This window comes from Stigmatopora argus, chromosome 2 (genome assembly GCF_051989625.1).
Source record: "Stigmatopora argus isolate UIUO_Sarg chromosome 2, RoL_Sarg_1.0, whole genome shotgun sequence".
In the NCBI taxonomy this organism is placed as follows: domain Eukaryota; kingdom Metazoa; phylum Chordata; class Actinopteri; order Syngnathiformes; family Syngnathidae; genus Stigmatopora; species Stigmatopora argus.
The window spans coordinates 10,480,397-10,493,716 of record NC_135388.1 but is presented as its reverse complement, the minus strand read 5'-3'; the positions used below and the strand labels follow the sequence as shown (position 1 = coordinate 10,493,716).

The following is a 13,320-nucleotide window of genomic DNA, read 5'->3' as shown; positions in this document are numbered from 1 at the left end:
TTAAAATAACTAACCCAATATCATTCATGACCTTGATTAAATAATAGACTCAAAACTTGATTCTTTATTCTTCATCAAGTGCATACAGTTATAAATAATTCTGCCCTTCAACCATTACTCCACATCACAATTGGATTGTTCCAATCCATCACAGGACTATTCCTGAAAGAGCAAAATTGGTCTTATCTTCGTTTGGTCATGCGTCCGTATCTGCCACCGGATGATTGAACAAAAAAAAACATAAAAACAACTAATTACAATTCCAACCTACTTGTAAAATACGATACAAATCACTTTGGGAATTCATGAGCAACCATACACGTGTGTTCAACTCACTCACTGCCATGGACAGCGACAGACGTCCAAGCCATTTTAACTTGGAGGCCTGACAGCCAATTGTTTTCTCCCCGGTCATACCCTTGTCTTTGCAGCCATCCCTCTCGGCCATCCATGGCTCTGAATGAGTTCATACCGCCACAATTTTCTACGTGTAAACAAGTGTTACAGGCTTTTTGATGACAAGAATACACCACAACATTTTAGCGTGAGTGTGACTTAGTTTGAGAGTACAAAACGAGGGATATGGAATAATTTAAGGCGGAGTTTCTAAAAAATAAAAGCCATTCAGACTACAACTTTTAAAACATGCACAAAATAAATTTAACCTGGAAACAGGCATTTCCGCTTTACCTTAGAGGACCAAAATGAAATTAATAGCGGTAATGTCTGCTGTGGCTTTATTTGGTTGCCATATAGCAACGCCTCCTAAGTCAGAGTGATGATTTCATACTTTTGCTGGCCGTTGTTTTCTTCCTGCTGTTTAGGCTCGGCGTGGTGCAGCTCGATGAAGAGGAAGTAAATAGCGGCGCCCACTGCGCCACCCACCATGGGTCCAAAAACTGGGATCCACCACCAGCACCCTCCAGCCCTACAAGAAAGTGCAAATTCGAAAAAAACTCACCCTTTTAAGTCAACTGGATTTCAGTTAAGTATTCTGAACTGAACATATCCACTAAACTTAAATTATAGTGTTCTTGGAATGGACAGCTGATGCGTCAATGTTGATGTTTTTAATAGTATTGCTTGGCCTTGTATGGTAATGTAAGAGTTTCTAGTGCAGGGGTGTCCAAACTATTCCATGAAGAGTTGTAATTTAATATCATGGTCCAAAAGGGTCACAAGGTTAGGTTTTGTGTTGAATTAACAACAGTAAGTCTATTTAAAACATGACTAATGGGACTTTTTAATTTTTACACTCATGAACAACTGTTTGTATGACACTTGGCTCCTCAAAACCTGACTAAATGAAGCTCTTCATCCTACTTCCACATAGTAGTGCCTCACAACAAGATGGTAATTTAGCAATATTTTTACATTAGAGAGCCCCCTCCCAAAAATACAAACAAACAAACAAGGGCTATTAAGCATATCTGGGAATTGCAACCTCGCTTAAGTCAATGTTCCTTATGTAAAGCATGAATGTTGATGTGGGTGTTGACTGGGGCAGGTAATCGTTCCGGCCTTATCCCTGATTAAAGTCAAGTCTTATAATAAGCAGCTCTGTGTGTCTGCTGCATGTGTCCTCATTGTCACCCTGGCTGACTCCCAAAGTGAGCGATTAGCTTCTCGGTTTGTGGCACAGCAGGTGAAAGTGGATGCACGTTTATAAGAAAAAAAAAAAGGTTTGGGGGGCTTAGGCCATCCCCCCAGGAGGCTCCCAGGAAGGAAGTCCAACTCTGCAGGCGGGCTGCATGCCTCTGCATTATCCACTTATGTGACGCTTCACTTAAGGTGATCTCACTTTGTCAAAGTGAGGACACAACATAAGTTGTCAGCAGTAAAGTAGTATATCAAAAGTAAACAAGTATACCTTCGAATCCAAACTGGAGCTATTCGGTGTCAAAATATGACCCCTCAAAAATAATCAACGACCGAGTGGGATACTTACTTTTCAAATAGGCATCGATATTAGATATATACTATATGAGAATTGCAAAAGGCTGAGCGCAAAGCTGCTGCCCCCGTGACCCGACCCCAATAAAAAGAAGAAAATGGATGGATTAGAAATAGGATTAAATGTGCTGATCCTCAACAGGAAGTAGAAGTAAGAACTGATGTGTGCACATTTTTTGACGTCCTATCAGACATATGGTGATTAACATAGAACGCCAAAGAAGTACACTTTGCATCATGGATCTAAGTATCCGCCCACTATTTCATAATCTTGGTAAAGTCTAATGTGATCCAAGGACAATTTTCTGAAAACAATCTGTCGTGTAGAAAGTGGTTTGCATTTAGATACGACTACACGGGCAAGACACTTTGGTATTAAAAGTTTTGAATATTTCATATCGCTATGGAGTCAAAAGTTCTCTGAAATACCACAATCTGCTCTCAAAATGAATAAAATACACAAGTGCTCTTTGAAATATTCATAACAGAGAGGAAATGAAAAGAAGGGGGGGGGGGGTTATGCCTTGATGCATTGTGAGGGTGTGTCATCAAGCATCAGTTGAAACGTTGCATCAAAAAAAATTATCTTCATCTCTGCCAGGCAATGAGTTTATGGCAATTTTATCATTTTCAATTTGACACAAAATCAATGAAAACAATTCAACTTTAGACAATATCGGGGTGCCATGGCCAGAGAATATTTCTATTGGAAATGCCCCCAAATTAGCAGGAAGCGAAGCAAAATAAACATGAAATTACGCAAAAGACCCCCATATCAACAGGACTAGTAGTAGTATACCACACAAGAACAAAAGTAATGGACTAGAAAATGGATCCGAATCAACACTAAGTGAACCAAACTGAACAAAAGTCACCAGGAAATGTCCCAAAATCAACAGGGGGTGACTAAAGAAACAGGAAGTAAACCCGGCAGTCTACCTAATTTCGTACTAACATGATCGTACTATGCATTCAAGATCATTTTAAAGGATAGGATAGTAACAAATGATGTTAGTAGTGCAGTGGAGGGCCGTCAGGGCCTTTAAGGCCTTCTCTGCTGGCCTAAGAAATATCTGAATCATATATTATATTTTGTCCATCAATACTTATTAAATAATTCCAAATTTTCTGTTAGCTTCCTTTCATTTCTTTCCCCCTGGTTGCACTGCTTCCAGATGTGTGTTTTCATATTGAAGCATTTAACCAATCACATTTCAGCCATTATTTGTTGCCAGGGTCAGAAATCTGCCTCAAGGCCTTTACAATCAGTTCTGCAGGCTCTGCTGCATTAAACAAGCGTCGATAAGACTGTTGCTTTAACCAATCAGAATTCGATTTGGTGACACCAAGGCCTTCTCGCAGGCATAGGGATACGTCATCGCTTTCACCAACTATGATTGGCTAGTGATAGAGTGGACGAGCCAGAGCTAGCAAACTGTATCTGGAGCGAGCTGCACAAGCAAATATATTGTTGTGTTGATTTAATAGTGGTTTTGTCAACCCGCAATGGCTGAAGGAGGAGAAGAAATTGATTTGTTTGCAGATTTACTGTCAAAGCCATTTTCAAGATGGACTTTTCAAGAAAAAAGCTGGACATCATTAAGAAAGGTCGGACAACCCCAAAGCAAGCAAGCCTGTCACAACCGGGAAGGAACATTTTCAGCACTAAATCGAATAAAAACATATGCCAGAAATACAACAGGACAGGCTCGACTTCCAGCATTAGCTTTGATGGCCATAGAAAAGAAGGAGGAAAGAAAGGAGGATGGATATTGTGTACAGGTAAAATGATTTTTGGTGAGTAAAATATGGCTATATTCCTAAATAATATTTCAATTGTATGAGGTTATTATTGATGATTTTTGTGTGTGTCACAGCTGTAGCTGCAGTAGAGGTTTTATAGCCATAAAATAGTTTTTGAGGGTTGGATTGATTCCGACAGCTGAAGGCGTCGCTAGGAAATTCACGGACCGCCACTGTAGTAGTGTATGTGATGACTTACCTGAAGACATCTCCTCCCCATCCGGCCACAGCCGTGAAGAATCGCGGGCTAAGGTCTCGCGCGGGATTGATGGGATAGCCGCAGTTCAAGCCCATGGACACGCCGATGGCGAGGATGATCACGCCGATGCACAGAGGCTCCATGCCTTTGGGGGCGCCGAGGTTCCGCGAGTCAGTTATGGCCAGGATGCACAGGATCAACGCAGCGCTTCCCGCCACCTGACACGAGAAACATTTTCAAAGTGACTCATGAATAAACTCAACACTGAAACTTCTTCCGCAACCTCTTTGAGTCTTACCATCTTCCATTTGGTGGACAGAGAAAAAAATATATAACGTCCGGAAAATATAGTAATCTTACTTTAGGTTGTGCGTTGTTGTCAGTACCAAATAAATACAATCAAATTCATGTTTTTGTATTTCTAAGCATTAGGAATTATTTTATTTCAATCATCGGAATAATAATTGGCCTAATTGTGTGGGCTTTGGGCCTGTGTTTTTTTAAACACTCTTGGGGAGGTTTCTGACAAGAATTAGCATTTTGGTGCATGCCTAAAAAATACATGTTCTCCTAAGTGGTTGGAAAAAACGGTACAATCACATCCAGGACACGTGATATCTATTTTCAGCACTGCAAAGAATTGTTCACTCATCAGCAAGCACGTCACATTGACATGAACATTTATGCCCACGAGTGCACCGAGTGTACAGTGCGCTCGCGTGCATGGTTGCTTGCATGCTCTAGTAGCTCCTATATACAAGACAGTGTATGCACTCTTTATCATCAATAATTCCAAATAGAACAAGAGCACTTGCAAACCATATGCTAACTTGGAAAAATATATTTGGAGTAACCCTGAATATACACAGTATACATATCAAGCCAACCCAAATGACTTTGGCACAGGTAAAAACAATAACAAGCTGTCATTAACTTTATAGGCCAAGTGGCTATTTTTTTTTAGAAAACCTACCCCCGCCAACACAGCATCGCAAATTGGTTCAAGGAGTTCACAATATTTACATTTGGTATACTATTACATTACCCAAAATGTCCACATAAGTGGCCAATAGATTTCGATGACATAACTGTAAACATACTTTTTCTTTTAAATGACGAATCATTCATCATCTTCTTTGCGTGCCATTGGCAAGGATTAACATCCATTTCATTCAAACTGGGAGGACTGGCTGCCTCTCCCATTCAAAATAGATTGGACGTCACGGCCATTAATGACTTCAATGAGTGCAAACCACAGTTTGAAATAATATCGTTACCTGGTCGAGGAATCCGTTGAGCGTGGAGAGGTGCTTTGCAGGATAGGAAGCAAATATGCCCGCCGTGGCATTTTCTCCAGTAACGATAAATTCCCCGTTGCTATATTCCATTAAAGCGTCTGCGGTACACAAGCAGTCAAAGATGTTTACGTATTCCCCCTTTTTTGCGTTATTTTTTTTTTACATTTTGCAGTTTTTGGGAACCCCGTGAAAAACGGGGGACTACTGCGGAAATATTTTTCACAGTATTCCCCTGTTTTAGCAGTTTTGGCGGTACACCCCCCCAAAAACGGGAGACTACTGCAATTTTTTTTTCTCACAGTATTCCGTTTTTAGCGATATTTGCGGTACACCCCACAAAATGGGGGACTACTACAGAAATATTTTTCACAGTATTCCCCCATTTTTAGCGTTTTTTTGCGGTACACCCCAAAAAACGGGGGACTACCGCAGAAATATTTTTCACAATATTCCCCCATTTTTAGGGGCACACTCCAAAAAAACGGGGGCTACTGCAGAAATATTTTTCACAGTATTCCCCCATTTTTAGCGGTTTTTGCGGTACACCCCAAAAAACGGGGGACTACTGCGGAAATATTTTTCACAGTATTCCCAGTTTATAGCGTTTTTTGTGGTACACCCCACAAAATGGGGGACAACTACAGAAATATTTTTCACAGTATTCCCACGTTTTTAGCGTTTTTCGCGGTACACGCCAAAAAATGGGGATTACTGCAGAAATATTTTTCATAGTATTCCCCCGTTTTTAGCAGTTTTAGTGGTACACCCCAAAAACGGGGACTACTGCGGAAATATTTTTCCACAGTATTCCCCCGTATTTTGCGGTGTGCAGCAAAAACCAGTATTACATTTTCAACTTACCATAATTCAAGACAAAAACACAGCAGGCCCCAGCAAAAGCCCCTAGAAACTGCGCGGCAACATACACGGGAAACTTCTTCCAGGATATCTTCCCCAGCATGACCATTGCCAAGGTGACTGCGGGGTTCACGTGTGCTCCTGCAATAGTAAAGCACAAAAATCATTGCTGTGACTTTGAACACTAGATATGCATATATTCAAATCAATAAAATGTGGATATGTTTTCAAAAACAGTTATTGGCGGTGGATACTTTGCCACCACTATATACAGCTATTAAAACTATTATTATTAAATGATTTTATGAGTGAAGATTAAGGCATGAATTTATTTGGACATTTTCTGAGGGGTGCACACTTTAGTTCATATGTGTCTAAAAGTTTACTCTATTTGTTTTGAGGGCAACAACCAAGCTGGACAATTGGATTTGGTAAGACCTAGCATCTCTTAGATATAGAGGGGACATGTTCAAGTATATTTAATGATTGTTTGGGAGTATTTTTTCATTGCCTATTGAGTTTTAATAAACATTTGATTCACTTATTGTTTGGGGTCAATGGATTTCATTTGTTGTCATTCTTGTTTATTGTCTCACTTGTCATTTTGGCTTCATTTTGCCTCCTTATTTAAGCAAGCGCGGAAAATTGTCTGCAGGTCAGTTCAGTTGGAGCTCGTTATTTTAAGTTGGGGCCAAATCATTTGTTAAATCTTTTCTTTTTACTCTCTTAAATGAAAAAGCTGTCCTGAGTTGAAGACACCTGATTTTGGGCCAATACAGGAAATATCAAGGAAATCAAGCAATACAAATGTTCAACTGTGAGCTAAATTAATCAAGCCTTTGGTAGCTGAGGGGCACCTATTTCAAGAATTTTGAAGCCAAAATGTCCCCCAATTGTAAAATGCCGCTTTTCCGAAACACAAACAAAAGTGGCGAGCGAAACAACATTCCATCCCAATGTTTTGGTCCTGCGCTGACAGTGTGGGCTCATTCATTTAACACTCTGGGATCTCTCCGTTTTGCGGTATTGGCAAACACCGCCGGGGGGTATCAAGCATGCGGCCATTGTTCGCCCGGCCGTCCCGTTCGCAAACACCGGGCGCGACGTAGCGGGGCGAAAGCGGCGGGCCCAATTGCATGTGACATAATCTGGCCCAAGCGGCTTAAGGCACACGTAGAGCGCGGGTCATTAGAGTGACCGGGATGTGTCGTCCCGAACGGGGAAGTACAATGAGGGGACGATTGTGTTCTCCCCGGCGACGGGGGCCGTCTTGAAAGGCAGGCTGCTCACACCTGACCCCCCTACCTTCTCCGGAGACCCCTGCCCCAGTAAAGCTCATTAGTCCAATACCTACGATCATCTTCAGACATGTCGTCCCACAGAAGCTTCACACTGCGCTGCGGACCCCGGGGTCCGATGGCCCAGTCATGCAGCAGAATCCCTCCATATATTAACCTCCTTGTGCTCTCAAGCCTCACGGGCTCTTACTCTCATTAACCACGGAGACGACGGCAACTCAACGGCACCAGCGACTTCCAGTCAAGCCCACGATCGTCGTGCACAAATCCAATTGGGACCTCAACTTGATGAGAAACTTTGTCCAGTAATATTAAAAAAAAATACCACTGTTTTGTCATGGCATGAAATCACACTTGTTTGCCTAGTTTGGGTGGGCTTGCAATTTGTGGCTACAACTGCACAACTTTTCTCTTCTTTTTTTTCCCACAGTGTTAGTTTGCAAAGTTCTAAATTAAAGAGATGGAGAGTTTTCTCAATAAATTATGTTGTGTGCTTATTTAGATAACTCTTTATAAGGCGAGCATGACTGGACATCACACTTTGGCCTCTTTGTTAACATTTGCTACGCTAGGTAACCACAAAAAATATGTCCGCGTAGGCCAGGTCTCAATAATACTGACATTAATCATATATACCATATTAACCATTATTGTATTTCAATATTATTTTTATATTTTGAAGGCGATGGCAGAAAATGAGTTAGCAATACAAAGTGAGAAATAGTGAGATAACTATGACGGTCTTCTCCTCACTTCAATATCAGCTTTATTGCCTTTGTGGATTGAAAGGATGATAGCGCGATAAAAGCTTTCGCATTCACATTGATTACAGTTTAAAATTTCATGATGCACATGATGGATCTTTTTTTGCAGGAAGGCCAAAAAAGAGCCCCATTCATCGGTGGTGTGAAATCCCTATGTTGTTCCCATTTCAAGATCAAAATTCCAAAATGTTGACATCACTTTAGTAACATTTTAAAATGTAATGAAAAATAGACTTAATTGTTTTTTTCTCAAATTTGACATAAAAATGATTTACATGAAATAAAACTAAAAGGGAAAAAATATTTGGTCTGTATTTTTTTTTTAAAAAATCAATAAAATTTCAATATTTTTTTTATCTGGTTTGCTATAAATATAAATTAGTATTTTAATACAAATAAATTGTCCTTTAATGTATTTAAATCAAAAATGCTGTGAATATATATTTTTAAATGAATATAATGAATACACATTTTGGAAAGTGGAAGGCCAGGTTTGCTCTCTGTTTTAAATTTGACAATTTTAAATTAAAAAAGGGAGAAAAATAGAGTTAAATATCCCTGTTTTTTGCAATATAAAAAGCTAATGACATGATTTATCTGGTATGGACAGATTAGCCGACAAAAATAAGTGATGTTAACGGACTATCAAAAGAATCCCGAAAGCGAGGTGACTCTTATCTGTCCATCGGCATCAATGTCAGGGAATGAGTACTTATCAAATATCTTCATGTTTTGTTTTGGGTTTTTTCCATTTTTGCTGACATGCTTTTTACCTGACACCCCGCCTGCAATGTAGGCAGCCATCATAAGTCCCAGAGTGAAGCCGAGGTGGATGGACAGGGGCTCCCCCAGAGTCCCCTTGCTCAGGACAGCCTGGGCCACTGAACCGCATCCAAAGAGCTGCGAGAAACACAGGGGAGCAGAAGCCGCTCATTGTTTTGTTTTGTTTTTTTCCTTCCCTCTCCGGCGTTCCAATTATAGGCAGCCTTAACACTAGCCCCTTGTCTGACAACCGCCTCCAACTGCCAGTCGCAATTTGTCCCGGCAAAATAAAGAATCCCCCCACTTAGTGGGGACAAAACAAAGAGAGCGCAGTCATCCACACATTAAAAGGCTGCACTAATGGGTCACATTCACTGAACTTAGGTGGTGACAGGTGGAGGTGAAAACAAGCGGGGAGCAAGACGGACGGAGAAGGGAAGGAAGGAAGGACGGGCAAACTGCGACGGTGAACATCTCGCTCCACATCAAAGTGCGCCGTCGTCCCAACGGAGACGTGGACGTGACAGACCCCCGGAATCCCGGGGAGGGGGGGTGGTTGCGTTCCGACGCCTAATTAGCAGCCTTAAAGCGGCGCTTTAAGCCGAGCCGAGCCAGCGACGGGACGGCTACTCACTATCAGGACAAATATCCCCAGGAACTCGGCCAGGAACTCCTTCAAGATGTCTCGGCGGAGAGCGAACCTGGCCTTCCACTTCCTTCGGCGTTCGCTCTCCATTTCTCCCGGCTCCGTTAGGTGCTCCTTCCTCACAATAAACACATAACGAGAAAGAGAGATGAGAAGCGACGATGCTCGCTGCAGGTCGCCGCCTCCCACTCCATGCTGGAGCCCAAATGTCGTGCAGCTCTGTTCGCTGCCACTAGTGGGCTAGTCTCATCTCATTTTCTGAACCGCTTGATCCTTAGTGGGCTAGTGTTTGTTTTTTGTTTTTGTTTTTTTGGTGCCTCTTCAAACCAATATTCAGTGCTTCAAGTAGTTTTATTGTGACCAATAATAAAACAGTAGCGTGAGGGCCCAAGTGTTCAAACGTTTTTTTGGGGGGTCTCTAAAAGTAACATTATGCCAGACTGCTGCGTTAAATATATGGAAATTAAAAATAAAAAAAACTTGAATATTATTATGTTTTGATGTCGACCAGAATGCTTGCCATCAAAGACAATTCTATGTGGTTTGCAGATTTTAGACAAAGTGAACAGCCACCATCATTTACAACACTGCATGACGATTTACCTTCTTTGAGAAGTTTCCTAGTTCTCTCTCGTGTGTTCCAGTTGAAAACTCTTGCCATGGAGCTTTGATAAGATCTTTGTGCAACAGTTCCTCATGGTGTGATCACTCCATTTACCTGCAGAAAAATGAGTTGATTAAATCGGATTGACGTGTTATTTTTGGGATACAAATAGTAGAGGGTCATTTGATACATCAATATTTTTCCCTCTGATAATTAAAAGTATTATTGACTAATACAGTACTTTTTTTAGGTTAGTTTTACTGTTTTTGAAAGAAACACGTTGCCATTTAAAGTTGGTTTGGTTTTGTCTTATACCAACTCACCTGTATTACTGTTGTTTAACATGGACGGATGGAACAGAATGAATATTATATGTGAATTCATTCATTCATTTTCCGAACCACTTATCTTCTCAAGGGTAGTGGGGGTGCTGGACCTAGAATCGAACCCCCGATCCTAGAACTGTAGGGTCGATCCGCTAACCACTTATCATATTTGTATTTAAATATCGTTTTCTTTGCTCTCTGTAAAACTAGTAGTACTCGTTGCTATGTTTTTATAGCAAGAAATGTGGACTATTTCACTGCCCTTCATGTTGATTGATATTAAAATGACTTTTTCACTAATTGTCGTCCAATCCATTTGAACTGGGAGGACGTCAGAAAATAAACATTCATTCATATCTTGCCAACCCTCCCACTTCAAATAGATAAGACTACCGCCATCCCTGACAGCTGTCCAATGCATGTTCAACATTCAATCCATTTGAACTAGGAGGATGGCAATGACTTAACATTTGCTGCCAACCCTCCCAATTCAAATAGATAGGACGCCAATCGCTGTCAATGGAAGCCATACAATCTATTTGAACTGGGAGGGTGGGCTGCCAGACCTCCTTCTTTAGATGGATGGAACATCTAACACCAACAAAGGCATCCTGTGAGTTAATTGTATTTTTTTTCTTGAAATATAAATGAATTTATTGCAAATGCAGCCTGGTCAAACTGGTTTTGGGAGGTTTACAGAAATAAATTTAAAGAAAAAATAAATAAATAAATTTAAAGGAAAAAAAAGAATAAAAGAAAATAAATTTAAAGAATTTAAAAAAAATAATAATAATAATAAAAGAAAAGAATATGGTTTCTTAGTTGGAGTCCATCTCCATCCAACAGAGGGAGCTCCATGAATACATTTAAGTCAAGAGTGTTCTTCCACCTTATCTTCTGCTCACTCGGCCTTGTGAAGCGCTTTGGTGACAAGCTGGAGGATGCTGCTGTTTGCTATGCATTCATCATTGTCACGCATTGGATGGCTACTCCTTTTGAAGTGCAAGCACACACAACCACTCACACACCTGACTGGTGTGAAGAACAAGGAGAAGGAGGAAAAGGAGAAGGAGTAGGAGGGGGGGTCAAGGTTCCAACGTGCTGATGGACAACAAGCATCCTTTCGGGTTGTGTCTTCATCATCGGTCATTTCAAGTACTACTAGAGTAGTAGTACTACAAGATCAAAATTCTTCTAAAGTAGTAGTCATACTTTCAGGAGTAGTACAAGTAACCAAACAGGAAAAATGTCATTAGTGGTAATTGTACAAAAGGTCATTGTACCAGGAGTAAAATTAGTATGTACTACGAGAAGGAAGTGTACAGGTGTTACACTTTGTGCAGTATTTACAAAAGTGCTAGTGGTATTGAAAATTGTATCATCCATGGGTTATTAGTGGCTGTAGTGTAGTATTGAAACGTTAGTAGTTGCATCGTGCACTGTGCAGTATCAGAAGTAGTACACTAATAGTAATTGTAAATGAGAGACTAGTGGAGTATTGAAAAGTTAGTACGTAGTTGTATTGTGTAGTGGTAGAAGTAGTACACTAATAGTAGTGGTAGCAGTGTCGGGAGTAGTAATGGTGCTGAAAGTAGCAGTGATAATACTATATATAATAGTGGTGGACATATTAATAGGAATCCATTAGTTCTAATGAAAATACTAATATCAGAATGATTAGAAGTAGTTGATCTTTTGACTTTTCAATGTTTTAAAGATTTAAAAAAGATTTGCTTTGCTCATTGAATGCCATTGACGGCAATAGACGTCTAATCCATTGTGACAGGGAGGGGCGAATGAACGTTTGTCAAAATGTTGTATGTTCATCACTGTCAATGGCATTGAAAAATGAAAATTCATAGCCAGTCCATTCCGTTCAAAAATTGGACATCTATTTTTGTCAATGGCGGGGAAAGAGCTAGACAGTTTGGAGTAGAAAAAAGAACTTTAGATGGTTATTGGAGCCTCTAACCAGTGTATTTAGGTTTTTAAGTCATTAATTTATTATTATTTTTATTTATATATATAATTAGTTTAAAAAAATAATATTGAAATAATTATAATTCAAAATCCAACATTGCATCTGTTTATCCATTTCCATGACCCAAAATTGATGTTAAGTTTTGGTAATTGACCAAAAATCCCCTATTTGTAAAGGGTTAAGTAAGTATATTTTTCAAAGTGGTTTTAACTAGATAATGACGACTTGAAGTTTGATTTCCCCCCCCCCCCAAAATAAATCCACTCTTATTGTATCAATCATAATATAATTTCCTTTTAAGTACCCTCAGTAGTAGTAATGGGGGTGTTAGTGGTAAAATGGGTGTTTTTGTGGGGGGTGGGGAGGGAAGCATTTTGCTGCATTTGTGGATGTTTATTGTTAGGCTGGATGGAGGCGCTGCGTGTGGAGGATTATCACCTGCGGGAGTGAGTACTAGTGTCGAACTGTAGTAGTAGTAGTAGTTAGTAGTCAGTGTAACCAAGGCTCTCATTTACATGACACGCCGATGGTCGTTTGGCACCCCCGTGTCATTGAGGAAATAGTGGCACACAATGAAGGTGTCAAATGTGCCTGGGAGATTAAAAATGCACGCACGGGGGCGGAGGGTGAGCCAAAAAAAAAGAAGAAGAAAAAGTCACTTTGTGCAAGTTTCAAGCAAAAAGCGGTGATGAGGGGGTGAATCACCCTCGAGTGGGTGTGGCGCGTGTTCTTCCTTTAACTTGATGGGAATGCGTGGAGCGGAGAGTTAGTTTGCAAAAAGAAAAAAAGAAAAGAAAAAGAAAGAAAAAAAGAAGAAGAGAGAGCTAG

At 40.4% G+C, this 13,320-nt stretch overlaps 1 protein-coding gene across 1 annotated transcript in view; it reads right to left on the bottom strand.

The window, feature by feature from the left end:
- Positions 1 to 44: 44 nt before the first annotated feature.
- aqp9b (aquaporin 9b) overlaps positions 45 to 13,320 on the bottom strand; it is a 33,840-nt gene continuing 20,564 nt past the window's right edge. Inside the window, exons 3-8 of the mRNA XM_077589528.1 lie at positions 9,570 to 10,299; positions 8,947 to 9,073; positions 6,115 to 6,252; positions 5,233 to 5,351; positions 3,956 to 4,173; positions 45 to 928 (exon numbers count right to left, since the gene is read on the bottom strand). Of these exons, the coding sequence (XP_077445654.1) occupies positions 766 to 928; positions 3,956 to 4,173; positions 5,233 to 5,351; positions 6,115 to 6,252; positions 8,947 to 9,073; positions 9,570 to 9,671 (867 nt within the window). The 5' untranslated portion in view covers positions 9,672 to 10,299 and the 3' untranslated portion in view covers positions 45 to 765. The remainder of the gene's footprint in view (positions 929 to 3,955; positions 4,174 to 5,232; positions 5,352 to 6,114; positions 6,253 to 8,946; positions 9,074 to 9,569; positions 10,300 to 13,320) is intronic.